This window comes from Microcaecilia unicolor, chromosome 7 (genome assembly GCF_901765095.1).
Source record: "Microcaecilia unicolor chromosome 7, aMicUni1.1, whole genome shotgun sequence".
Lineage (NCBI taxonomy): Eukaryota > Metazoa > Chordata > Amphibia > Gymnophiona > Siphonopidae > Microcaecilia > Microcaecilia unicolor.
Window position 1 is genome coordinate 231,007,459 of NC_044037.1, and position 26,499 is coordinate 231,033,957.

The 26,499-nt window shown below is 40.4% G+C and overlaps 1 protein-coding gene across 3 annotated transcripts in view; it reads left to right on the top strand.

Annotated features, from left to right (window-relative positions):
- FASTKD1 (FAST kinase domains 1) overlaps positions 1 to 10,174 on the top strand; it is a 114,831-nt gene extending 104,657 nt beyond the window's left edge. For all 3 annotated transcript variants that reach the window (XM_030208758.1, XM_030208755.1, XM_030208757.1), the window contains exon 16: positions 9,107 to 10,174. In XM_030208758.1, the coding sequence (XP_030064618.1) occupies positions 9,107 to 9,205 (99 nt within the window). In that variant the 3' untranslated portion in view covers positions 9,206 to 10,174. The remainder of the gene's footprint in view (positions 1 to 9,106) is intronic.
- The last annotated feature ends 16,325 nt before the right edge of the window (positions 10,175 to 26,499 follow it).

Here is a 26,499-nt window from a genome sequence, read left to right on the forward strand (position 1 = left end):
TTAAAAGATTTTGGTTAAGGGTGGGGCAGGAGATAGATAGGATTTGGAACTGCACTTTTATTAGAGATCCACTAATATTATTCAATAACTTTAGATATACAACAACACCTCCGGTGGGACTCAAAGCGTTCTTGTGCATTGGAATGTATTATGGCATTAACTCGATTTTGCAGTTCTGGAGAGATGCGGAAGAACCTCCCCTGCAGATATGGAGGGGTCAAATGCTTAAGCAAATGCGAATTGACCGGTGCGGTATCCGAGAGATAGATAGTACACCGGGACAGAGGTTCAGAGCACAATGGGAACCAATGTGGGAGACCTTGACACCTAGAGGAAGGAGCTATTTATTAAACTTTTAATGTTGGCATTACATTACATTACATTGCATATTGAACATGTGGTTTGGGGGAGGAAGGGGCTGACCATGAATAAGAGGTTCAAGAAGGCAAGTCATAAGCAGATCTTCCCCTCATATTACAGTGTGGAGGGGGCACAAGCGGATGTATATACACTGGTTTAAAGACCATAAGGGCCTTAGATCCTGTTGTTTAAGTTCGTTTCTCTTTATTATAATCTGGATGAGCAAGAAAGGTGTCACACCCTGTGTTAATAAAGCAAAGGGGCCGGGATGGATGAAGGGATGGGCAAGCGGGGGGGTTTATAAGTAGCAGTAACTATTGAAGGAGAAGAAGGGAGAGATTCCACCGAGACCATAAGAACACAAGGTCCCGGTGGAAGAGTTATGGGATGGGTGGGAGGGAGAATGGGAGAAATAAATAAAAAGTTTGATGATGGATGTTGGATGTTGTAATGGTATTGTTGGATTGGTTGTCCTGGGGCAACACTGTATGTGCCCCTGGCTGTTGATGTGATAACATGTATCATCAATAAAAAATGTTGAATCCTAAAAAGGGTTCTGGCGTGATCCGGCATACTACAGACCGGTAAGCCTGACATCGGTACCTGGTAAAATAGTGAAAACTATTATAAAGAATAAAATTATGGAACACATAAATAAATATGACAGAGTCAGCATGGGTTCAGCCAAGGGAAGTCTTGCCTCATCAATTTGCTTCATTTCTTTGAAGCATGAATGAAAATGTGGATAAAGGTGAGCCAGTTGATGTAGCATATCTAGATTTTCAGAAAGCTTTTGAGAGAGTTCCTCTTGAGAGACTCCTGAGAAAATTAAAGAGTTATGGGATAGAAGGTTCAGATGTGGATTAGGAATTGGTTATTGGGCAGAAAACATAGGGTAGGATTAAATGGTCATTTTTCTCAATGGAGGAGGGTAAATAGTGGAATGCTGCAGGGATCAGTACTGGGACCAGTGCTAAATGATATGGAAATCGGAAAGCCGAGTGAGGTGATTAAATTTGCAGATGACACAAACCTATTCAAGGTTGTTAAAATACATGTAGACTGGGTGGGGGACCTGGTGGATAGTCCCGCGACCAACAAAAAAGCAGGAGTGGCAATTCTATTTCGAAAAGGGCTCCAATATGTATTACATGGTAGGGTTACTGACTCTCAGGGGAGATATGTCATTCAACACATCACATACGCCCCAAATCAATATGATAAGCACTTTTTCCAGAACCTTATCAGGCAGATACAGAGCTTTGAACAGATGCCGGTGATAGTGGGTGGAGATTTTAATCAGGTGTACGACCCATTGGTGGATAGCACTGGCCCCTCTCGGATTAGACCATTGAATTATTCCAGGGGAGTGCCTTGGGTGTGCTCGGAACTGGAGCTGTTGGATTCCTGGCGTTTGCTACATCCAGGAGAGCGTGACTACACCCATTTATCTAGAGCTCATGGGACGCAGTCACGTATTGATTACCTGTTGATATCACAACATATTGCAACTCACCTGGTACAGGCGGAGATAGGCCCAACCCAGGTGTCAGACCATGCAATGATTTGGGTATCTCTGAAATGGAATAATGAACCCACGAGACCTCCTTACTGGAAATTCCCCAGGGCGTTATATTATGATTCCCACTTTCATACTTTTATGAAGGAAAAATGGGAAGAATATGGGGAACTCAATCGAGAGAGCTTTCAATCAAATCCAGTACTATTCTGGGAGGCTGCTAAGGCTGTATTGCGGGGACTCATAATATCATACACAGCTCATAAAAAGAAAATGAGGGAGGCTGAGATGAGACGACTGGAGATGAGAGTGCGCTCTCTCAGACAACTATATGGGAGAACACAATCTAGTGCCCATAAGAAAGCATTGGTGATAGCACAGACAGAACTTAATCAATTCATTCCTGCACACAAAAATCCTTGATATACTATAAATATCAGATGTACCAATATGCCAATAAACAAGGAAAACTTTTAGCGAGGCTGATTACCCAAACGAGGGGGAGGAGATGGGTAACACAACTCACAGACGCACAAGGCACTAGACATCACACTAACGAGAATATTAATAGAGTATGTGAAGCCTTTTATACCAGTTTATATTCACCACCAGAAAACGAGGGACTGGAAGCAATGTCATATTTAGAGGGGCAGAATCTCCCCTGACTTGGGAGGGACCAGCAAGAGATATTGAATGCAGCTATCACAGTGGAGGAGGTTCAGTGGTGTATACGAGATAGCCCTATGTATAAAGCACCGGGAATAGACGGATTTTCATCAGAGTGGTACAAACTTTTAATCGATGAGATTGGAGAGTGTTTAACAAAGGTCTTTAATACTTATGTAACACACGGGGAACTCCCATCTTCACTGCGGACAGCACAAATAATTGTATTATTGAAGCCAGGGAGGGATCCAACCTTGGCAGAATCCTATCGTCCAATATCCCTAATCTCATATGAAGCTAAATTATTTGCGAAAGTGCTGTCAAATAGGTTGGCTAGATTTTTACCTCAACTGGTGCTTGATCCTCAGGTAGGATTTATACGAAACCGATCAGTTGCGAAAAATCTGAGGAAGATTTTACTGGCACTGGAACAGATTAAAAATGATAAGATCCCTTCAGTGCTGATTAGCTTTGATGCCCACAAAGCCTTCGATCGGGTGCGGTGGGACTTCCTATTCGCGGTACTGGAGACTTACGGTATAACGGGGTTCTTTCAGGAAGCCATTAAGACACTATACCATAACCCATTGGCAGAGGTTTTGGCGAACGGAGTGACATCCCGAAGATTTGAGATAGCACGAGGCACTAGACAAGGCTGTCCTTTATCCCCCCTCCTGTTTGTGTTGGTGATCGATCCTTTAATTAGAGATATTGTGGGGACGACAGAGATCCAGGGGATACATGTGGGGCATGAACATTTTAAAATATCCGCTTTTGCGGATGACTTACTGGTAATCCTCAGCCAACCTAGTACATCTTTGCCAGTGACTTTGGAGCTCTTTCAGGAATTTGGGGATTTCTCAGGGTTTGGACTTAATTTAGACAAATCTGAGATCCAACCATTAAACGTGACAGCTGACGAGTGGTCTCGCTTAGCTTGCCCACTTAGGAGAATAGATGGATCATTCATTTATTTAGGCATACAATTACTGGGGGATCCCTCAAAGTTATACCAAAAGGATATCACTTCCCTATTTGAGTACACAAAACGCCTATTAGAGAGATGGTCTAATTTGCCAATATCTTTGTTGGGACGAATTAGCTTATTTAATATGATCCTATTCCCAAAGTGGCTTTACTGCTTCCAAATACTACCAATATATCTTCTGAGAAGAGACTGGAGAAAATTGATGGGTCTGCTCTCTAAATTTTTTTGGAAAAAGAAAAGACCCCAAATAAAATGGCAAAATCTGTTAGACAATTGGGAGCGGGGACAATTGGGTGTTCTAGATTTACTCAGATACAATAGAGCCTGCTTAATGAGACATATAGGGGATTGGGTAACGGGAACAACGTTTCATACACCACGAGCCGTGGAGGAAGCATGGGTTAATCCGCTGCAACTGCAATATGTGTTACAAGCTAAACAATCCTCTCTCCCGAAAAATATCAAAAATAGTTTGTTGGTTAGACCGCTTAGGCTGGCGTGGAGAGAACTTGGTCGCACATGGGCGTTTGATGCCCACCAAAATGGGTTAATGCCTATAATAGGGAATGGAGACTTTCTCCCAGGTATGGACAACTCCCGATTTAGAACTTGGGGACAAAAAGGAATACATAATGTGCAAGATATGGTAGACCTAACTGGCAAAATTAGACATTTAGATTCTTTGGGATTGGGAACAATCACAGGAATGGACGTCTTTGCATACCAACAGATTTCTCACTATATTATGGGAATTCCGAAGCAATCACTTGTTAAGGATGTACCCAATAAAATAGATAAACTATACGAACTACCCACAAGCGAAGCTATATCAATATCACTCCTTCATAAAAGGCTCCAACAACAAGAACAACATAAACACATAGACCATACTATGGTGAAATGGTCAACGGATACTAAAATAAGGATAACAATGCAAATGCTGATGAGCAGTATGAGACAGATTCCTAGGAATATACACAGCGCAGAGCTAAGAGAATGTCAGGGTCGGATAATCTTACGGGCCTACACATCTAGATCGAGACTCTATAACATGGGAAGAATGGATTCCCCTACATGTGAGAGATGTAAAGAAGCCCCTGGTACCTTTTATCATGCTATATGGGAATGCCAACAGATCCAACAGTTCTGGATCAAGATATTTGGGTTTTTAGGATTTTTGCTACATAAGAACATTTTGATAAGACCAGAACACGCTATCCTGGGAATGGACGTCGTACAGGGGGCTGGTGCTGTTCACCATAACCTGTTGATATACAAAGCATGTTTAATAGGGAAAAAATGCATAATGATCAATTGGGTTAAACCGGATCCTCCCACATATTGGCAATGGCGTAATAGATTCCATGCCTTGTTGCTTATGGAACTGAGGGGTGTCTACCTGAGAGTCAAAAGACAAAAAGAATTATATTTTACCTGGAAGAGCTATATCCATATTCTTGTACCCAGAGCCCGTGTGGGGACCCTCACATTCCTACATGACATACTCAGCAATAACTTACGGTGACATACATTAATTAAGTTTTTGAGACTTTCCTGCAGTAAAGAGGGGGGGGGAGGAGAAGGGGGGGATATAGGGGATCTCAGGAAAGGGAGTACAGCAGAGATACTGAGCACTGCATTTAGGGGGAGAGGTGGAGGAAGAAGAACATCTTGGACTGACAACAATGGGGCGATGACTTCCTTGCACAACTCAGATTATGTTTTCTAACAGATGTATATACCGGTTATCATAGTTACTAGATACTAATAAGTGGGCTGTTTACAATTACATACTGTTTCAGTATCTATACGATAAGGAGGGGTCAGATGGGGGAGGGAATAAATTGGGGATATTTTGAAGAAATTGACTTGACGCTTGTATCAGACATAATAGACTATGGTTGTATTAGCAATGTTCTTTGTTACAAATTTATGAATGTAATGTTGAAATAATACGTCAATAAACAGACTTACAATAAAAAAAAAAAAAAAATACATGTGGACTGTGTGAAAAGTTGCAGGAGGACCTTAGGAATTTGTCAGATGAAATTTAATGTGGACAAAGGCAAAGTGTTGCACATTGGAAAGAATAATCCGAATCTTAGTTACCTGATGCTAGGATCTACCTTGGGGGTCAGCACCCAAGAAAAAGATCTAGGTGTCGTAGGTAATACGGTGAAATCTTCTGCTCAGTGTGTGGTGGCAACCAAAAAAGCAAACAGGATGCTAGGAATTATTAGGAAAAGGATGATAAATAAGACCAAAAATACTGTATCGCTCCATGATGCAACATCACCTTGAGTATTGCATTCAGTTCTGGTCGCCATATCTCAAAAAAAATGTATTTTCAGAATTAGAAAAGGTTCAAAGAAGAGCGACCAAAATGATAAAGGGGATGGTACCCCCTCTTATATGAAGGAAAGCTTGGAAAAAAGGTGGCCAAAGGGAGCTGGGCTTGAGGTCTACAAAATCCTGAATGGTGTAGAACAAGTAGAAGCTTGGCCACTGTTGAAAACAGGATAGTTTTGTCTGGTCCAGTAAGGCTATTATGTTCTTAAATATCTTGTGCTGCTGTTTAATTTTTTTGTAGCCTCTACTGAAATTGGTCCCATCAGCTAAAGAACCACAGATTAGTGGAGTGTCACAGGGAACTGTAGTGGGACCGTTGCTATTTAACACATTTATAAATGAACTGGAAATCGGAATGACGAGTGAAGTGATTAAATTTGCATATGACACAAAACTGTTCAAAGCTATCAAACATATGCGGATTGTGATACAAAACTATTCAAAGCTGTCAATCACATGCGGATTATGAAAAATGGTAGGAAAACCTTAGGAAATTGGAAGACTGGGCATCCAAATGGCAGATGAAATTTAATGTGGACAAATGCAAAGTGATGCATATTGGAAAAAATAATGTCAATCATAGTTACCTGATACCAGGGGTCCACCTTAAGAGTCAGAACTCAAGAAAAAGATCTAGTTGTCATTGTAGACAATACGCTGAAATCTTCTGCCCAGTGTGCAGCGGTGGCCAAAGAAGCAAATGGGATGCTAGGAATTATTAAAAAGGGATGCAAAATAAGACCAAGAATATTATAATGCCTCTGTATCACTCCATGATGCAACCTTACTTTGAGTATTGTCCCATATGATGAAAGGCTAAAGAGATTAGAGCTCTTCAGCTTGGAAAAGAGACGCCTTAGGGTGGATATAATTGAAGTGTATAAAATCCTGAGTGGTGTAGAATGGGTAAAAGTGAACACTCAATTAAATTACATGGAACTAGTTTTAAAACAAATAGGAGGAAATATTTTTTCACTGAAAGAAAAGCTAAGCTCTGAAATTTGTTTCCGGAAGATGTGGTAATAGTGGTTAGCGGATCTGGATTTAAAAAAGGTTTGGACAATTTTCTGGAGGAAAGTCTATAGTCTGTTATTGAGATGGACATGGGGCAAGCCACTGCTTTCCCCAGGATTGGTAGCATGGAATGTTGCTACTATTTGGGTTTCTGCCAGGTACTTGTGACCTGGATTGGCCACTGTTGGAAGCAGGATACTGGGCTAGATGGACCATTGGTCTGACTCGGTATGGCTATTTCTTATGTTCTTATGATTATCAATCTCAACCTCAGATCTGCCTAGCCTGCAGTTCAGAAGATACAAGCTAGGCTGCCATTTGCTTCTGACTCATGAGGGGAGTGGTTCAAGCCCACCCGCCCTGATGTAGAACAGTTTTATTATAATAAATTTTATAAGCTGTTTTTTTTTATATAACAGCTGCACTGGTGTTTTCTTTCTAATATTGAAGACAGAAATGCATAAGTTTATTATTTTTTAACTGCCCCAATAACATTAAATATATAAGGATCAGGTATATAGTTGTTTTAAGTTGGTGTATACTTATGTTCCCTGGTGGTTGAGAATATGTAGCTTGAACTCCAGCTGTTTTTATCACTTTACCTTAGTGCAGTTTTGAAACCAGGCAGCAGATTCAGTCTCTGGAAGTTGTCTGTTCTCCCCAGTCATCATATAAGTGCATATTGGTAAAGTTCTCTTAATGATAAAAGATGGTGATCCTTTTTGGAGAAAAGGCTTCACATTCATTCATTTAATGTACCACATTTAAGAAATGGTCAAGCAAGGGGGGAAGGATTGCTTGTGAGTAAAGCATGTGTTTTGGGGAAAACGTGTATTCTCAACCATTGGTTTTTGCTGCGTTCTCCCTCCTTTTGGTACTGGAGGAATAAACTTCATGAGCTTATGATTTGGGAGTCTCAGGGCGAGCACTTATCCCCGAAGAGGCAACGGAGGTTTCTCGAGATTTGGGAAGCTTACCTAAATTACATATTCCCATGGGCCTGGTCGAGTCTTGAATAGATTTTCCCTGGAGCAATAGGAGTGGCTATGCGGAGGAGGTTCGGGGGGGGGGGGGGGGGGCGGGCAGGCTGGATAAAGGTTCATGCTCTTGCTTTATACAGGTAGGGACCCAAGGACAGTGGTCCCGCCTATAATCCAAAGTAATAAATAGGGGGTTTTTTTTGGTTGTTTTTTTGGTCAAAAAGGGAGACTCTTGGGTAAACACACTAATAACATGGGTTGTATCTTTCCTAATAGGTGTTTCTAATGTTGAATGTTCTAGTTTGCAGCGAGTACCATTTGGCGCTCTCTTTAGTAAGCGTTATTCATCTGGACATTGTTTTGGGGTACTTTGGGAGGATAAGGATTGGGATGGAGAGGGGTGGGAGGGGAGGGAGTTGGGGAGGTACTGTATAAACAAAAAAACTTGATGACAGTTTGCTGCTTGTTCATATATTATTTTGTATTATTCAAGAAGGTTTTTTGTTGTATTACCATGTCTGTTATAGTATATTGAGGTGTCATCAATAAAAACCGTTGAAACTTAAGAAATGGTCAAAGTGATTCACATTAGACCAGATTACTTTTACTGTGATATTGAAGTCTGGATACAGTAAGCTGTACTACCCTTTAGTGCAGTGGTTTACTTTTGATTTTCTCATGCTGATCTTACTCCCGATGCCATAAAGAAATAGCACGGGAAAATCGGCACAAAACTACTGTGTTAAATGATAGCACAGTGAGAATGCATTTTTTGGGGGGGAGGGGGGCAGGCTGCATTTTTTTTTTTTTTAAATTTAAATCTCTCTTCTGTCAGTGCATGAGCCAGCCCCTGCTCTTTCTCTGGCAGGAAGGTAGACGTATGCACTGTTTTTTGGGGTTTTTTTTCTGACAACTCAGTTTTTAATGCTGAGGTAATTTGCATGCCATTGACTTACTGCATAGGGAGTAAATGTTTTTTAGCATGTGTATTAGAATTCTGTGTGCTGAAATATAACACAGTGTTATAATGCAATGCCTATTGCATAGAGCTGTAAAGTGGGAAAGTAAGTAGACTCTTTCAAAGGCAGAATGCCACGTTGATGTGAAATCTTAACAGTTAAATGAAATTTCTAGTGAATGTATTATACAGGGATGCAAAGTTTCATTTCATAAAACTGTGAAAACTACTTACATCCTGGGCATTTACTTTGAAATTTGTGCCTTTTACAGATTCCCCATTTTGAATGGAACTCAATGGAACTGTCCACAAAAGATGCCTGGATGGAATACCTCAGAAGGAAAATATTTGAAAAAGACACACAATCATGAATACATTTTTGTATTAAAGTCTGTTTACCTTTTTATACTGAGTAATATAATTCTTTAAGCTCCATATGTAGACCAGCTGATTTGATACATTTAAAAAAATTTGGCAGTACCTCCTGTTTCCTAGCCGTTGAATCTTTTTGTGAGTAACAACCTAATGGGATTGGAGAAGCAGAGGCAATACTTCTTTTGGGTCAGTTTTTGTACAGTAGAGTAAAACTGAAAGAACACCTTCAGTTAATGAATTAAGTGGTCTCCAAGATATGGCAGGGATCTGTCAGTGTTCTGTTGCTGCTTAGTTTGTATTTTCTGCCAGTAGGAGTCACTACCACTTTAAATGTCCTACAATAAAATAAAATTTCCCCAAATTGAAAAAAAAAAGAGCCTTGTTTTGCCCATAGTACCCCACAACAGAGGAGTGTGAATTGTGACTTGAGTACAAGTTATATATCCAACTTGGGAAAACCATGATATGCTGTGTCGGAATCCAGCTAAATGGCACAGAGAGAGAAATTAACTAATAGCTGTAATATTTTTGTGGAACTGCAGTGTATTTCAATCATGTAATGGTAGCTTTTTCTGTCTATCAAACAGCTGGAGAAAAACCTATGGGCAAATACCACTTTGGCCTCCTTTCTATGTGGCAATGAGATTTTGTACACTAGGAACTGTGGGATCTCTACAAGGCTGTCCACAGAGCTCTATCCTCCTTTAGCATTTTACTACTTGGTCTTCAAATCATGGCAACAATTTATAAACTGGTTTCAGTCTATTGGCACTGATGCTTCTGCAGGGTTATCAGCCTCAATCTAGCAGATGTGAAGCCTTTTTAGACTGAGGACTTGTAAAGTATAGATCCTATAACAGAACAGCATAGTTCATTTTAATATTCAGTATCAAGACTAATACCATGGAACAGAGATGATGTTTATGTTTAAATCTGTTTATTGTTTGAACACCTCAACAAAGCAAAACAACATACATTTGTAAATTGCAGACCACCAAACTCCCTCAGGGGTTACCTAAGGCTTACATCTAAAACCTGTTGTTTGCAATCTTGACTGCACTTCTCGATTTTACAAAGTTATACAAATATACACTGCATTTAATATTCTAATCCAAACCCCTATCCTCCCTGAGCCATCCTCCCTCCCTTCTAAACTTCCCTTGTGCTGAAGGAAAAAAAAAAAAAAACTAAGAGGGGGATGTGAAAACATTTCTTGTATTAACTATAAACAATTCTTAATTTAACAATCGGCTGCGTGCCTGGTGAGTTAATGTCAACCAAAATGGCTCCCATGTTGCTATAAGCCTGCGGCCTTTTATGCTATCTAAATCAGAGATCCCCAGTCTGTCCATCCTCAACTGTTCTATCATGTACATTTTCCAATGCTGCAAGCTGGGAGGGGAGGACTGGAGCCAAACATATAGTATGGACTTAAGGCCAAATGTCACTGAGTATCTTAGAAAAGAGCAAAGTCCTCCACTAATGGATCCCCCCTCCTCCCAATGCCCGAATAGCAACATTGGGGTGACCTCCATTTTTTGGATCCACCACCTCAATATCATTTTTATTAAGGAGTCCCAGAAGATCCAAACGGACTTACAATGCCAAAACTTATGCCCAAGGCGCGCTCGTTCCTTCCCACATTTTGGGCAGTTTCCTCCCCCCCCCCCCCCCCCCCCAAACCCAGCTTGCCTCGCCCGGTTTGGTGAAATAAACAGTCTCATGATAAACTTGTACATCGTCTCTTTGTGTTGAATCGAAATCATTTGCTGATGTATTGACCTAATGGAATTTTGTAACATGATGCACGTTACCTCAGTTCCCAGATCAAGTAACCAAGCAGATGCCAATTCTCTGTAACGAATGTCTGGTGTATTGTCTTGTAAAAATCTGTGGTGGTATGATAAAGGTACTCCCTGAGTTCCTCCCAAGGTCAGTGCCTCAGAAAGGACCTCCTGTACATCTTCTGTGAGATCAGTCCATTGGAGAGAGTTTACATAGTGTAATTGTTTTTTTTTTTTTAATCATTTATTTATAATTTTTCATTTTACAAGGGTCACTTGCAAACAGTAATACAGAGATGACTGCACATTAATACAATATTAGAGGAGAACAATCTCAACTAGATAAATGGATTATATACGATCTTTCTCTTTCTTAGACCACAAAATAAATAGGGAGAGTGAAACAAGACATAGTAACATAGTAGATGACGGCAGAAAAAGACCTGCATGGTCCATCCAGTCTGCCCAAGATAAACTCATATGTGTATACCTTACCTTGAATTTGTACCTTACCTTGAATTTGTACCTGTCTTTTTCAGGGCACAGACCGTATAAGCCTGCCCAGCAGTATTTCCCGCCTCCCAACCACCAGTCCCACCTCCCATCACCCACTCTGGTACAGACCGTATAAGTCTGCCCTCCCCTATCCTAGCCTCTCAACCACCCACCCCTCTTCCCCCCACCTGAGATCAATTATACACCGATTGTTAAATTAAGAATTGTTTATAGTTAATACAAGAAATGTTTTCACATCCCCCTCTTAGTTTTTTTATCCTTCAGCACAAGGGAAGTTTAGAAGGGAGGGAGGATGGCTCAGGGAGGAGATCAATTAAACAACAGTAAACAAAGAAAACGTGGTATTAACCTGATTATCCTCAGTTATTATTTATCTGAATCATTATTCCACATTGATCGTCTGGTTGGCTTTTTCAAACCCAAGATGGTGTATAGTCAATTAATTTCGTTGGAAACATACTTATTGTCCAATATTAGTGGAAATAATACACCTGATTTCATTTTTTTCTCTCTTAAAACCAGAAATTATTTAACAATACAAACACTTGAATCTTTAATCCAATTCCCACCGATTAAGGTAATCCCAGTTTCACAGGCTTCACTCCTTTTGAATTAATATACTAAGAGGAATCATTTCAGAGGAAAAAACTTTAGGAGTCATACCCGGAACTCTGGGAAAACAACAATCTCGATATTAATCATCTGTAATAATATTCATTTTGTTCAAATTTTTCTGGTCTATTATCATTTTCAAAATTTTAACCATTTCCTACTCCTGTAGAACTTCATTTGCTGTATCAATTTTTCATTCTCAAAGGATTTGATTCGATTATCCCTGTGACTCACTAATAAGATTATATCTGAAGCAAAATTATTTACTACCACCGTTAGGTCCTGGAGCACCTTCCAGATGATATTCAATATAACCTCCAAGGGAGCCAAAAACTCCAAGCTGATAGCTCTTACGGGTTTAGGAGTGGCACCGCCGACACGGGTTCAGCTGTAAACAACTTCCGTTTCAGCATACACTCCTAACTCACTCCTCCAGTCCTTTGGACATGGTGGTTAAATGACTTGGGAGCGATGAAGTTGTTTCTAGGTCCAAGAGCATCGAAGCTCCTTCGCTGACGCTAATCAAAGGACTCATCAACCCAGTCATCTGTGGGCAGCTCGTTGCACAGCGGTCCCACACTTGCTGCACAGGGGACAAAACACTGGTCATCGGTGGCTGACCCCCCCATTGTCCCCTTCCTCTCAGTTAAGGTAACTGCAAACGCAGAGAGGAAATTTCAAGTAAACAAAGAACTTCAGAGGGCAGCTGGGCCGTTGAGCATACGAGCTTCAGGTCACCATCTTTCCACTCGCCCTATTTTGGGACACTCTTTGGTTTCTCCTCAGAGGCCTGTCTGATATGGGTAACCCTTCAGCATAGCCCTCTGACATAGTGTAATTGTATATAGGCAAAATAATGAGTTTGATGCAGAGCATGTTCCCCTCATCCCCCACCACATTAAATAGGTACCTCAGGCCTTTCTTCACCCAAGTGGAAAAGGTCCCCCCATGCATTGCTGGTGGAAATGGCAGGTTCCCTGTAATGGAGAAGAAGGGAGTCACCGATGCTGAAAATCCAAAATGATGACATAACCGTCTCCATGCTTGCCTTGCCACCCGAAACACTGGAAACTCCTTGAAAATTCCAGATGGCAAGGATTTGGTAGCATGGAGGACATGACTCAGGTGTATAGGGTGGATGATACCACCTTCTAATGATGTAGCCGAGAATTTCTCCACCCCACTAAGCCAATCATTTATGTGCCTCATCTTGCATGCAACTGTCAAGTATCTAATGTTCAACAGTCCCATCCCTCCAAATTTCTTGGGAGTCTGGATGATCTCCATGGATAACCTTGGCTTTTTCCCTTTCCACAAAAACATCTGCACCAGTCTGTGAAACTGCCTCAGTTCTCTGTTTTGTAAGTATAATGGCAGCATTTGAAATGTGTATAACCATCGGGGAATGATTATCATATTAATAAGATGAACCCGTCCCCATAGAGAGATAGGATAATCCTGCCAGATCTGCAATTGTCTAGTGGTGTCAGATAACAAGGTCTGCAAATTCACAGAATACAATTTGGTTAGATCTGCCTGTAAGTGTATGCCTAGGTATTTAAGAGTTGTGTCTGCCCATTGGAGAGGGAATTCCCCATTCCATCCCCCTCTCACCTTTTCCTCTTTTGGGAGGGCCTTGGATTTTTCCAAATTTAGAGTAAATCCAGAGAACTGACCGAATATATGTATCACTGTAAGCAAGTTAGAAAGCGAGGTCTCTGGATCCGTCAGGGTAAGAAATAGATCATCGGCAAAAGCCAATACTTTTACCTCTTACCTTTTCATTACCATTCCCTTGATGGTCACATCCTGACTTATTTTCTGAATCAGGGGTTCGATGCAAAGCACAAATATTAAGGGGGATAGGGGGCAGCCCTGGCGAGTTCCTCTTTGTATGTGGAATTGTGATGTGCGTTCTCCATTCACTAGGATTTATGCCCTAGGGAGATGGTATAAAGTTTTAATGACATCCAACCCCCCCCCCCCCCCCCCCGACGCCTACCCTTTCTAATATCAGGTACATGTATTCCCACCTCACTTTGTCAAACGCTTTTTCTGTGTCTAGGCTAACTGCTATTGTGTGATGACCTGCTTCCTAGTATATGGCATTGCCATCAAAAATTTCCTGACATTCCTTACGGATTGCCTATCTCTCACAAATCCAGCCTGTTTGTCTCCTACCAAGTTAGGCAGTCGTGTTGCCAGCCGGTTTGCTAACAGTTTGGCCAAGATTTTTATATGTAAATTAATGAGGGAGATCGGTTGGTAGGAATCTGCCTCATCCTTCGGTTTTCCTGGTTTTGGCAGTGTAGTAATTCAAGCAGGGTTAACAGGTGGGGGATGCTCCTTTATTTCTACTACTGGAAGTAAGCTATTAATAGTTTTAACAATGATATGTGTAGTATTTTATAGAAGGCTCCTGAGAACCCATCGGCCCCAGGGGCAGTTAGCGGGCACAAATTCTTAATAATTGAATTTCCTGGGCCTGCAGCGGTGCATTCAGCAGTTCCTCTCCTGATCGGGTTAATTTTGAGAGGTTCAGCTGTGCTAAAAAGTCTTGTATTAGGGGAATGCTTATGGTGCCTTCTTCCCTATATAGGGATTGAAAATTGTTGATTTTATATGGTCGCTTCTATTGGTCAATCCCCCCTTTGGATCTTTCAGCGCGGACACCACTCTAGATCCTCCCCAATTTTTGATCAGCCTTGCAAGCAAGCGTCCAGGCTTATTTCCAAACCGATATAGTTTATAGCGCTGATAAAGCATGCTTCTGTTAGTTTGCTCATGGATGTAGCTATTTAGTGCCACCTGTATGGACACCAAAGTATCTTTATTGACCGCTTTGTGGTCCTGCGCCTACTGCAATTGTGCTTTTTTCAATTGATTTTCCAGCCTTGTAATTTCTGCTGTCACTTGCTTCTTCCTGTGGCTTGTATAACCTATGATTTTACCTCTCAACACTGCCTTAGCAGCTTCCCAGAATAGCTGTGGGTTCTCTACATGCTCTGAGTTATAGTTGCAGTATTCATCCCACTCCCCTTGTATGAATCTCCAACCCGAGGAGGACTTGTAGTGGGATGGTGCAGCCAACACCACCCATGTCATAGAGTGGTCTGAGATAGCGTCCACCCCTATGTCTGCCTCTACAATGTCAGGAAATAAACTCTGGGACACGAATGTATAATCCAATCTGGACATAGTATCATGTGCTCTGGATCTATGTGTGAATGTGCGTTCTAATGGGTGTAATAGTCTCCATGCGTCTACCAATCCCAGTGATTGTGCAAAAGACGTCAGTACTTCTCTACCTGATCTCGACACACCGTGTTTGGCTGTGCTATCTTGTCTGGATCCATCACAAAGTTCATATCACCTACTACCAGTATCGGGGACTTCATAAAAGGTGCCAATTTACCCAGCAGTTCAGGAAAAAAAAATTTGTCAAAAGGTGTGGGCCCATAGATTCCTAAGAGGTAAATATCCCTACTTTGAACCCACAACTTTAAGAATATATAGCGTCCATTTGTGTCGGTAAACATCACTTGGGAGGTGCATGCTAAAGATTTTCAAATTAATACTGCAATGCCCCCTTTTCGAGACCCTGATGAGGAGAAAATCACATCTCCCACCCATCTCCTCTTCAGTTTTAGATGTTCATCGTCGGTGAGCCTGGTTTCCTGAAGACATACGATATCACTTTTGCTCCTTTGGAGAGCTGTCAATATCTTGGATCTCTTAATGAGGGATGTGATCCCTCCCACATTCCATGAAGTGATTTCACATGCTGACATTAACAATAAAATATTGCATATTCAAAGTTATTACACATTTGAAGACTTCAGGGGCGCCCAGCCTCGCCTCCGAAGAGTTCTGTCTGAGCAATGATTCCTTGTGCACCCTCTTTCCATTCCCCACTTGCATGAGAAGAAGAAGCATGCTAAAGATTTTCAAATTAATACTGCGATGCCCCCTTTTCGAGACCCTGATGAGGAGAAAATCACATCTCCCACCCATCTCCTCTTCAGTTTTAGATGTTCATCGTCGGTGAGCCTGGTTTCCTGAAGACATACGATATCACTTTTGCTCCTTTGGAGAGCTGTCAATATCTTGGATCTCTTAATGAGGGATGTGATCCCTCCCACATTCCATGAAGTGATTTCACATGCTGACATTAACAATAAAATATTGCATATTCAAAGTTATTACACATTTGAAGACTTCAGGGGCGCCCAGCCTCGCCTCCGAAGAGTTCTGTCTGAGCAATGATTCCTTGTGCACCCTTTCCATTCCCCACTTGCATGAGAAGAAGAAGAAAAAAAATTCCCATCCCCCCCTTTGCTCTTCTTCGTTACACCTCCAGCTTGCCAACCCCTTCCCTTTCCACCCCCTCCCCTTGAAACCACGGAGAGCCAGCCATGTTACCACGTGGCCGCTTCTCAGAGACCACTTCTTTTGCCTTGGACCTCCTCCCCCCCCCCCCCCCAAACTTTGTAGCATGTATATACTCCCCTTGCACAAAATTAAACTTTACTACTCCTGCTGGAGTACTGAGGCAGATATCAAATTTCTCCAAAACCAGACAGTTCAATCTCTATACGGCATCAGCTTGCTTCTGCGAGCATTCATATTTGTACTTATCTCTGGGGCATGCCTCAACCGCCAGTCTTCCCTACGAGAGATGATGTTTATAAGTCAGCTGCTTGGTTTCAAGAGCTTAGAAGATCGCTTTGCACGTGCTCTAATAGCAGAGCCTCAAATTTCTATTTACCAAGAAAATATTTTTTTTAAATTCTGTATTGTAACAAAAGCCAAATGTATCCTGTATTTATTCAAATGCCATTTAATTTAGCAGTTGTAAAGAAAGAAAGTACTCTGGGTATGAGGTGTAGTCTGCATATGACAGGTCCCAATTGCCTAGTAGTGAACTGCTGTTTTCATGGATCAGGTATCTTACCCTTTGGTAATTCCTGAGCTGGTAGATAATTAAATGGCTCTGTGTACAAAGGGGGCATCCTTGTTTGTGCTTTTATTTTGTTGCTCCTTACCCTGTTCTTGTGTTCAGATGAAAATCTGGGTATCTCCCACAATGTGATTGGCACAGTTTTGGCTGACCTTTTTTAGTGCAGTTGTGGATAGTTTGTCTACAACCAAAGAAAAAGCTGAAAGGTTGGCAATGCCTCTGTGCTTACTAATTTTAATTTATCAGTGCCTTTTCACTTTACAGTCTAGTTCCTTATTTAGTTGGCACATTAAGGAGCATGTATGTATAAAGTATATGATCATTGCACTTCTATTTACACTAAATGAAAATGAAAAAACATTTTTTAGTTTCTGTGAAACTGTATACACTGTCCATATCCAAACAAAATCTGTTCTAGTGTGTTAACTGCAGTTTTCATTTTGAAATATGAAAATATTAGCATTTGTATGGATAATTTATCTAATTTTGTACCTGAAGCAAGGGAGGGTTAAGTGACTTACCCAAGATCACAAGGAGAAGTGGGATTTGCCATATGAAATAAAAGCTTCCCCATGACCTTGATAGAAGTCTTAGGATATATTCTAGTCTGTCCTTTTTTTGGCTAAAGCTTTATTTGTTATGCTGAATAGAAGAAGTGACTCTTTGCAAAGAGTTTTTTGCCCATTTTTGAAAGTTGTTGTAAGTCCAAATCTTATAAATGTGTATATTCAGATATATCCACACTGGCTGTCATATGCACTTGAAAGTACAAAGGAAGGATTGCACTGGTCTGCCAAAAAGAAAATAGTTACAAACTAAGTGCTGGATTTACTAAGGCAGTGCTTCCCAAACTTTGTAGCCACAAGCCCTTTTTAACGTGGAAAGACAAGCACATAACCCCCAGCCTTACCTTGCCCATGCTGCTGCACCAGGCCCTTGTGTAGTGTCAGGGGTGAGCTGCTGCAATCCCCTGCCTCCTATCAAGCCTATGCAGTTTTAGTTATAGTGTCCCTGTGGGCTGATGACATGGGCTTTTTCCCTGTCATGATCCCAAGTGCAGATTTTGCAAGCCCATTTGGAGAAAAGTGTAATATGTAATGCCAAAAGATATGATCACATTTCTCCACTTTTGCAGCACTTACATTGGCATACCATTGAGTTCTGGATTAAATTCAAAATCTTAACAATGACCTATAAAATCATGCATACTGCCACTCCCTCTTCTCTTGCAAATCATATTGTCCCATTTACACCATTTTGTATAGTTTGTTCTCTAATGGATAACAGGTTAGTTCTCCCAACCCCACCAGAGCCCAGTAGGAATCTACACAGTCTGCTGCTTTATTTTTCCTTTTGGCCCCAGCTGTTTGTAATTCGCTTCCTAAGTTTCTGCTATTAGCAGATACCTACAAATCATTCTGAGTACTATTGAAAACTTATTTGTTTAACTTGGCTATTGGATTCTAACTATTTCCAATTTTTTTTTCTGATATGTTGGATTGCTTGACCAGATTTCTGCAATGAGAAGAGATAACTGCAATTGTTAATTGCAACTTAATATGTACAGATGATAGCTAGATTTTTAATGTAAGTTAGCATTTGATACGAGTGTATGGTATGCCTGTGTGACTGTCTGGTTTTGGGTGTGTGTGCTTTACTTTCATACAATGGAATTCTGTTTTATTTTTTATAATTTTGTATTTATTATACATTATACATTGCTTATTTGCATACTGTAAACTGTTTTGATTTGACCATAAGTAAAATTGTATATCAAATGGAATAAATAAATGAATGATCTGAACAAAGTACTTGTGTAGAGGTTAATAATTCTATATCTAGTGATTAGGTACCATGATGCCTAGAATGGTCACAACTGCAGCTGTATTTTCTATGAGTCTAATAGCAATAATGATCTACTTTTTTTTTTTGTTACATTTGTACCCCACGCTTTCCCACTCATGGCAGGCTCAATGCGGCTTACATGGGGCAATGGAGGGTTAAGTGACTTGCCCAGAGTCACAAGGAGCTGCCTGTGCCTGAAGTGGGAATCAAACTCAGTTCCTCATGACCAAAGACCACCACCCTAACCACTAGGCCACTCTTCCACTTCAAATTAGGTCTTATATACCACTAAAATCCCCTTTCCAGGGTTCAGTGTGGTTTACAGCAATTAGATTACATAGTTAGTACATTGTATACGAAAAGCTTGAAAAGATCTCAAGAAAGGTAAGAACGTAGTCGCAGGAAATAGTAGGTAGACTTAAGGACATCTGGGCAAGTGGATGGTAGATCACAAGATAGATTTGGGGAACACAAATGTTTTTAGTTTCTTCTTAAAGCTAAGGTAGTTGTCTGTTCTGATGGCAGTGGGGAGTGAGTTCCATAGGGTCATCCTGGCCTTGGGGAAGTGCGAGTTGAAGGTCTTCATAAGTCTAGTGCTCTTGTTGTAGGACTGAGAGGATAGGAACAGCTGGTCTTTTAGTCTCTTAGATCGGGCCAAGCATAGTGATGATATAGTAGATAACAGACTTGATGTGATGCCGTATAAAATCTGGAAACTACAGGCGGCTTTAAAACTGATTCAGTTACACGTATGGTGAGACACTATTGTGTAGTTTTTAGTTTAAAGATTAATCTTGCTGCGGTGTTGAACTTGATTGCAGATTTGCTATGTCTAATTTGCAAACGTTATAAAATACTGCAGCACGGATTCTTTGCCGAGCCTCTCGTTTTGGCCATGCTTTACCACTTCTTCAGCAGCTTCATTGGCTACCAGTTGACCAGGATTAAATTTAAGGTGCTCGCTTTAACTCACAAAGTCCTCTACAGTGGTACTCCTGCTGATCTCTCCTCTATGGTGACTCCCTGTACACCATCTCGTACTCTGCATTCATTAAATGTCAATAGGTTAATTCTTCTGCACTCATCAAAAGGTGGGAATCCATTAGAAACACTAAATAAAAATACTTAGGATAAATCAGACAAACCCTCTATGCATAAAGCAACCAATATATAACAATGTTAGAAAATTTAAAGTTTTAAATTTTTAAATTGTGCTCAGTCCATATCCATTACACCCATAGCGTCCCTAAGAAAAGCATGTGGTAGTGTTTAGATGGAACCATCATAGCACAACTTATGTTCCGCCTCCTTAAAGTGTATGCGCACACACCTGCATCTGCTAGTAATAATACAACTTTCAATTACTGATGTTTCAAACCCATGTGGTACAGATTGCACTTAAATCAGCTATATATATCATTACTTGTGCACAGTAGTTCTTATCGTACCTCAAGTACTAATAGATGCGAACACACTTTAATTCTAAATTCTAAATAATACCCACTTATAATACAAATACAATTTGGTCCTTTAAATATGGGTGTTTCTAGCTGCTCTGAGGCCCTTTCTTTCTCTCTGGTTATAAGGGAACCAATAGGTGGGTTCCTCTGGGTATTTGAACAGAGCAAGGCGTTGTGTAGCTGTCTGCTCTGGAGAGTTGGGAGTTTTCCAGACATTTACCGTTCGGGGTTAGTGCCCGATATTGATGTTGACAGTAGAAACTTTTATGTAAGTATTTTGATTTGAGTTATGAAAGTGGAGTGCATATATAATGAATTATATTCTAGTATATGGTGAAAAAACTGTTTGGATTATTAATGAACATTCATGTTTACAGTTCCCTTTCTGAGGAAGATATTCGAAACTCAGCTAGAGTTAAAGGGAAAATGATTGAGATGGCGTGAGAATGAAGAGCACAAATGATTTTTTGATGAGATTTTAAATCACCTGCACGAGCATGCTGGGTTCCTAAGGGGAAGTGACCTTTTATATATACTTTTTCTCACTGATTATGTGTCACTCTATCAGTGATGCTGATGATAGTGGTATGTGAAAATATAGTAGTCATAGCAAATTGTATTTGTATTATAAGTGGGTATTATTTAGAATTTAGAATTAAAGTGTTCGCATCTATTAGTACTTGAGGTACGATAAGAACTACTGTGCACAAGTAATGATATATATAGCTGATTTAAGTGCGATCTGTACCACATGGGTTTGAAACATCAGTAATTGAAAGTTGTATTATTACTAGCAGATGCAGGTGTGTGCACATACACTTTAAGGAGGCGGAACATAAGTTGTGCTATGATGGTTCCATCTAAACACTACCACATGCTTTCCTTAGGGACGCTATGGGTATAATGAATATGGACTGAGCACAATTTAAAAATTTAAAACTTTAAATTTTCTAACATTGTTATATATTAGTTGCTTTATGCATAGAGGGTTTGTCTGATTTATCCTAAGTATTTTTATTTAATGTTAGTAATATAGGACTTAGGGAGTTCATTTGTAGTTTTCTTCCGTTTGATTAGGGAATCCATTAGAGCCAGTGCTTTTTATTTTGTCTCGCCAGCATTATGGAACTCTACCACACTCTCTCCAGCTTGAATCATCATATATGTTCTTTTGGGCTTTATGGAAAACTCACTTTTTTCACCAGGCTTTCCTTGTGTAGGTCCAGGTGGATTCTGCAACTGGAGTCAGGATGTTAGAGGGAAATATGTGGGGATTATGTTAATTTGCTCTCTATATAACCTTTATATCTTGTGTGATTGGATCTTTTGAATGGCAAAGGCAGTTAGTCTTTCCTGTCTTAGGGTCCTTTTAATAAGCTGCACTGAAAAATGACCTGCGCTGGTGTAGGCACATGTTTTGGACATGCACAGATTCATTTTTCAGCGCACCTGTAAAAAATGCCTTTTTTTTAAATTTTGACCGAAAATGGACTTGCGGCAAAATAAAAATTGGTGCACGTCCATTTTGGGTCTGAGACCTTACCACCACCTATTGACTTAGTGGTAAGGTCTCACGTGGTAACCGTGCGGTAATCGTCTATGCACATAAATGACGATTATGGCCTTGTTTCCGCCACGTGCCAGAAAATAAAAATTATTTTCTGGCATGCGTAAAAAACAAAATTACCACCGGGCCACATGGTAGCCGGGCAGTAACTCCGAATTGATGCACGTTGGGTGCACGTAGGCACCTACGTGGCTTAGTAAAAGGGCATCTTAGATTGGCGTTCTTTTCCAATTTCTTGTTTTATTATTATATCTGTAAACTGCTTTAATTTGCTTGTAACAAAAACAGTATAGCAAATTGTAATGATAAACGATTGAAGTAATATCAACACAGATGGTGAGTGGCTAACAAGCTAAATTTAAAAATGTGCAAAAACTGCCTCTCTTCACGCCAGCTGATCAGAGTAAACCACTTGTGTATTGACGCAATAGTTTATGTTCCTATCTCTGTTTACTATATTAATACCAGGTCTACCGCAAATAAAGTGAGAATTATCAATGACTGGACAGAGGAACAGCCAAGCCCAGTGTTTATTACCGAGATCCTGCTGCAACTCTCTGATTATGAAGTTTACCCAAATGGTTACTAATTGGTACATCTTCCAAAGAATAAAAAATTTTTAAAAGGAGGAGGTATAACTTTGATATATAAGGCATTCTTTAATATTCAGCTGGTTTGATTTTACATCTCCCTCCCTAGAAGTGTTTTCATGTATGATATGGGATGATTCCCTGGAAGAATCCTTATGTTGCATTTTGTTTTATTATCTGCCAGGAAAGTGAAAAGCTGCTCAGGATAATTTTATGGACTTTATTTTAGCAGTTAGTGTGGAATGTGTGAATATTATTCTATTGGGAGATCTAAATCTGCCTCTTGAAGATATTGATGAACTGAATGCAATATTAGCAAACAAATTAAATTTACAGGGTTTTATGTTTATTTATTTATTTAGATTTTGCTCACACCTTTTTCAGTAGTAGCTCAAGGTGAGTTACATTCAGGTACTCTGGATATTTCTCTGTCCCAGGAGGGCTCATAATCTAAGTTTGTACCTGAGGCAATGGAAGGTTTAGTGACTTGCCCAAAATCACAAGGAGCAGCAGCAGGATTTGGACCGGCCACCTCTGGATTGCAAAACTGGTTCTCTAACCACTAGGCCACTCCTCCACTCCACCTAGTATGACACATATTAAGGGCCATCACTTGGATCTTTTTGCTTTTAGGTCTCAATCATTGGATAACTTCTTTATATCTGATCAGTCTTGGGAGCCTATAATCTGGTCAGATCATTATAGATTACATTTTAAAATTCAGTGGAAAGACAAAATGAAATGATTTACAACATGTCAATTGAAAGTATACAACAAGGGGTTAAATTGATGATAATTCTTTTTGGAATAGGATAAGTGACGTTCTGACTTGGCAGGCAGCTATTTTAGAAAACTCTTTACCCACTTGGAACACCCTTAGTAGAAATATCTTGGATGCGATGGCTCCTTGAGGGGTCCTTTCACAAAGCTATGGTAAAAAGTGGCCTATGGTAGTGTGGGCATGTCTTTTTGGCACACGCTGGGCCACTTTTACCGCGGCTGGGAAAATGGGTATTTTTTTAATGGTATGGGAAATAGGTGTGCAGAAAATTAAAACTAGCACGTGCCTATTTACAGCCTGAGCCCTTACCGCCATTGACCTAGCGGTAAGGGATCCTGTGCTACCCACGTGGTAACCATGTGTGTGCCAATGTGGTCATGCTGCTGATTACCGCTGTGAATGCCCCTGTGGTAGAACATAGAAACATTTTCTACCATGGGATTCAACACGTGCCAAACTCGGAATTACCGCGGAACACACGGCGCTACCGCAGCAGTAGTGCCGATTTGGTGCATGCTACCTGCAGCTATGTAAAAGGGCCTCTTAATTAGGGCAATTGTCCCAATTAAAAAAAAAATCTAGGTGGTTTAATGAGGAGCTCTTGTGAGCCAAAAGGCTTTGCAGGAAATTGGAAAGAAAATGGGCAGAAAACTGATGAATATGGAGGGTAGCAGTAAATAATTATAAATTGAAAATTAAACATGCTAAACTGTCATACATCTTTGATAAGAAAGGACAGTTTTGGTATTAAAAGCTGTTTAGGTGCATGATAGAACTTTTGAAAATGGAGAGATGTGGAGTTGCAAACTTGGATACAAAAGAGGGGAAATCCCTGCAGCGGATATGGGAACGATTCTGGGACACACTGCAGCCAAGAGCGAGAAGCAGAATTATTAATTAGACACACATCACGCTTTTGGAATGTATTGGGAGTTGGGGGGGATGGGGATGAGTGGGGCTGGGGGCGATTGGGAGTTGGGGAAGGGTGGGGGGTAGTTGAGGGGGGTGGGAGTGTTAAAGTTTATAATTTGTTGTGTGGCTGGAGGTCTCTGAAACCTGTTAAATGTTTTATGAGCCATGCAATTCACATGATTTAAACATAAAAAGCAGTTTAGGCTAGTAAACCATGTATCTAATCCATCTAAACTACTTCCGTTAAATTATTTCCCTTCCAGCAGCAGAGGGCCTTGCTCATCATTTCAAAATAAAAATTGATAGAATTAGGAAACTCTCACTCCTACACTGGAATTATAACATGGATAGTGAGGTCATTTTAGGAAAGAGATTTTGAACTCAGTTTACTACTTCTTCATCTCTAGATGGGGCACAATGATCAGGTTGGGAGGAAAGAGGGTAGACACTCCTCCCAAGCATCCCTTCTATTCAGACCCTGGCTTTATTTTCCCCCACAGTCGCGCAGACAAAGCTTATGTATTTATTTATGCTGTGGGATAGCAAATGCACTGTATTTGCATGCATTTAAAAGTAATTGCAGTAAGGAGATCTGCACAAGTTAACACTGGCACTGAAACCCGTTCTGTATTCTTACCCTGCGGCACAGCTGAGTTAAAGCCATGGTAACCACATGAGAAATGTTCTCCATTGGCCCCTTTCAATCTACTAGATATTCATCTTTCTTTTTCATGTCACCCAAGCTCTAGAACGAGCTTCCACCTTTTTATGTAATCAATAGAAATAAAACAAAAAAAACATGGAAAAGAAAATAAGACGATACCTTTTTTTATTGGACATAACAATACATTTCTTGATTAGCTTTCGAAGATTGCCCTTCTTCGTCAGATTGGAAATAAGCAAGTGTTGGTAGATGACAATATATATAAGTGAGACATCAAAGCACTGAGTGGAGGAGTGGCCTAGTGGTTAGGGTGGTGGACTTTGGTCCTGAGGAACTGAGTTTGATTCCCACTTCAGGGAAGTGACTCTGGGCAAGTCACTTAACCCTCCATTGCCCCATGTAAGCTGCATTGAGCCTGCCATGAGTGGGAAAGCGTGGGGTACAAATGTAACAAAAATAAAATAAAATTTCAGTGATAGTCACCCAACTTAAAACACAAGCTAATCAGAAGTAAGCTCCCAACACAGACTCAAAAAGAAGAGAATGGCACACATCCTTGCAATATATCCAGCTGCAAGCTATGCCAAAACATTTCACAGGAACCCACAGTCATTGACAAAGGAAAAGTATTCAACATAAAGGAATCCTTTACATGCTCATCTTCCAATGTGGTATACATCATTCAGTGTAAAAAATGTGACAAAGGATGCTGTATTGGAGAAACAAGCCAGATGCTAAAGACAAGATTTAATTTACATAGACATCACATGAAAAATGCTAGTGCCAGCCAGGATTCCACTCCTGTGGGGCAGCACTTTACAAAACCAGAACACTGTACCAGTGATTTCATAGTAAGAATCCTGAAAGGTAACTTTAAAACAATACAGGAACGTAAGACCTTTGAAGTCAGACTGATTAAATATTTTGACACCCACCAGACAGGACTTAACAAAGATCTGGGTTTTCTAGCCCATTATAAACCATAAAGTTGTATTGCTCTGTTTGTCACCCTCCTCTCACCTATCCACCCCCATCCTGTTAGACTGTCACTGAAATGCTTTGATGTCTCACTTATATATACTGTCATCTACCAACACTTGCTTATTTCTGATCTGACGAAGAAGGGCAACCTTCGAAAGCTAATCAAGAAATGTATTATGTCCAATAAAAAAAGGTATCATCTTATTTTCTTTTCCATGTTTTATTTTGTTTTATTTCTATTGATTACCTTAAGTGGACTAACACGGCTACTGCACCTCTCTACCTTTTTATATGTTAATGAATAATCATTTCCTAGATTTTAAACTTTGCCTAAGATACGTTTCTTTAATCTTGCATTTGATCTCTTAGGTGCTGGATTTGTTTGGGTGACTGAGTAGTAACCTGTTGACCAGTGTTAATTAGTATGATTTCACCCAGACTTTTTCTCCTTACCTGTCTTCAGTGGCAGATTCTTATCATGGGATCCTTGTTTCCCTGCTATGACTCATCTATCCATCATCTTGAGCTGCATGGCACCAGAAGTTCGAGTTGGTCTTGTGGTTTCAAGTCTCACGAGACCAAATCTGAACTTCTGTGCTTTGCAGGCAGCTGAAGCTC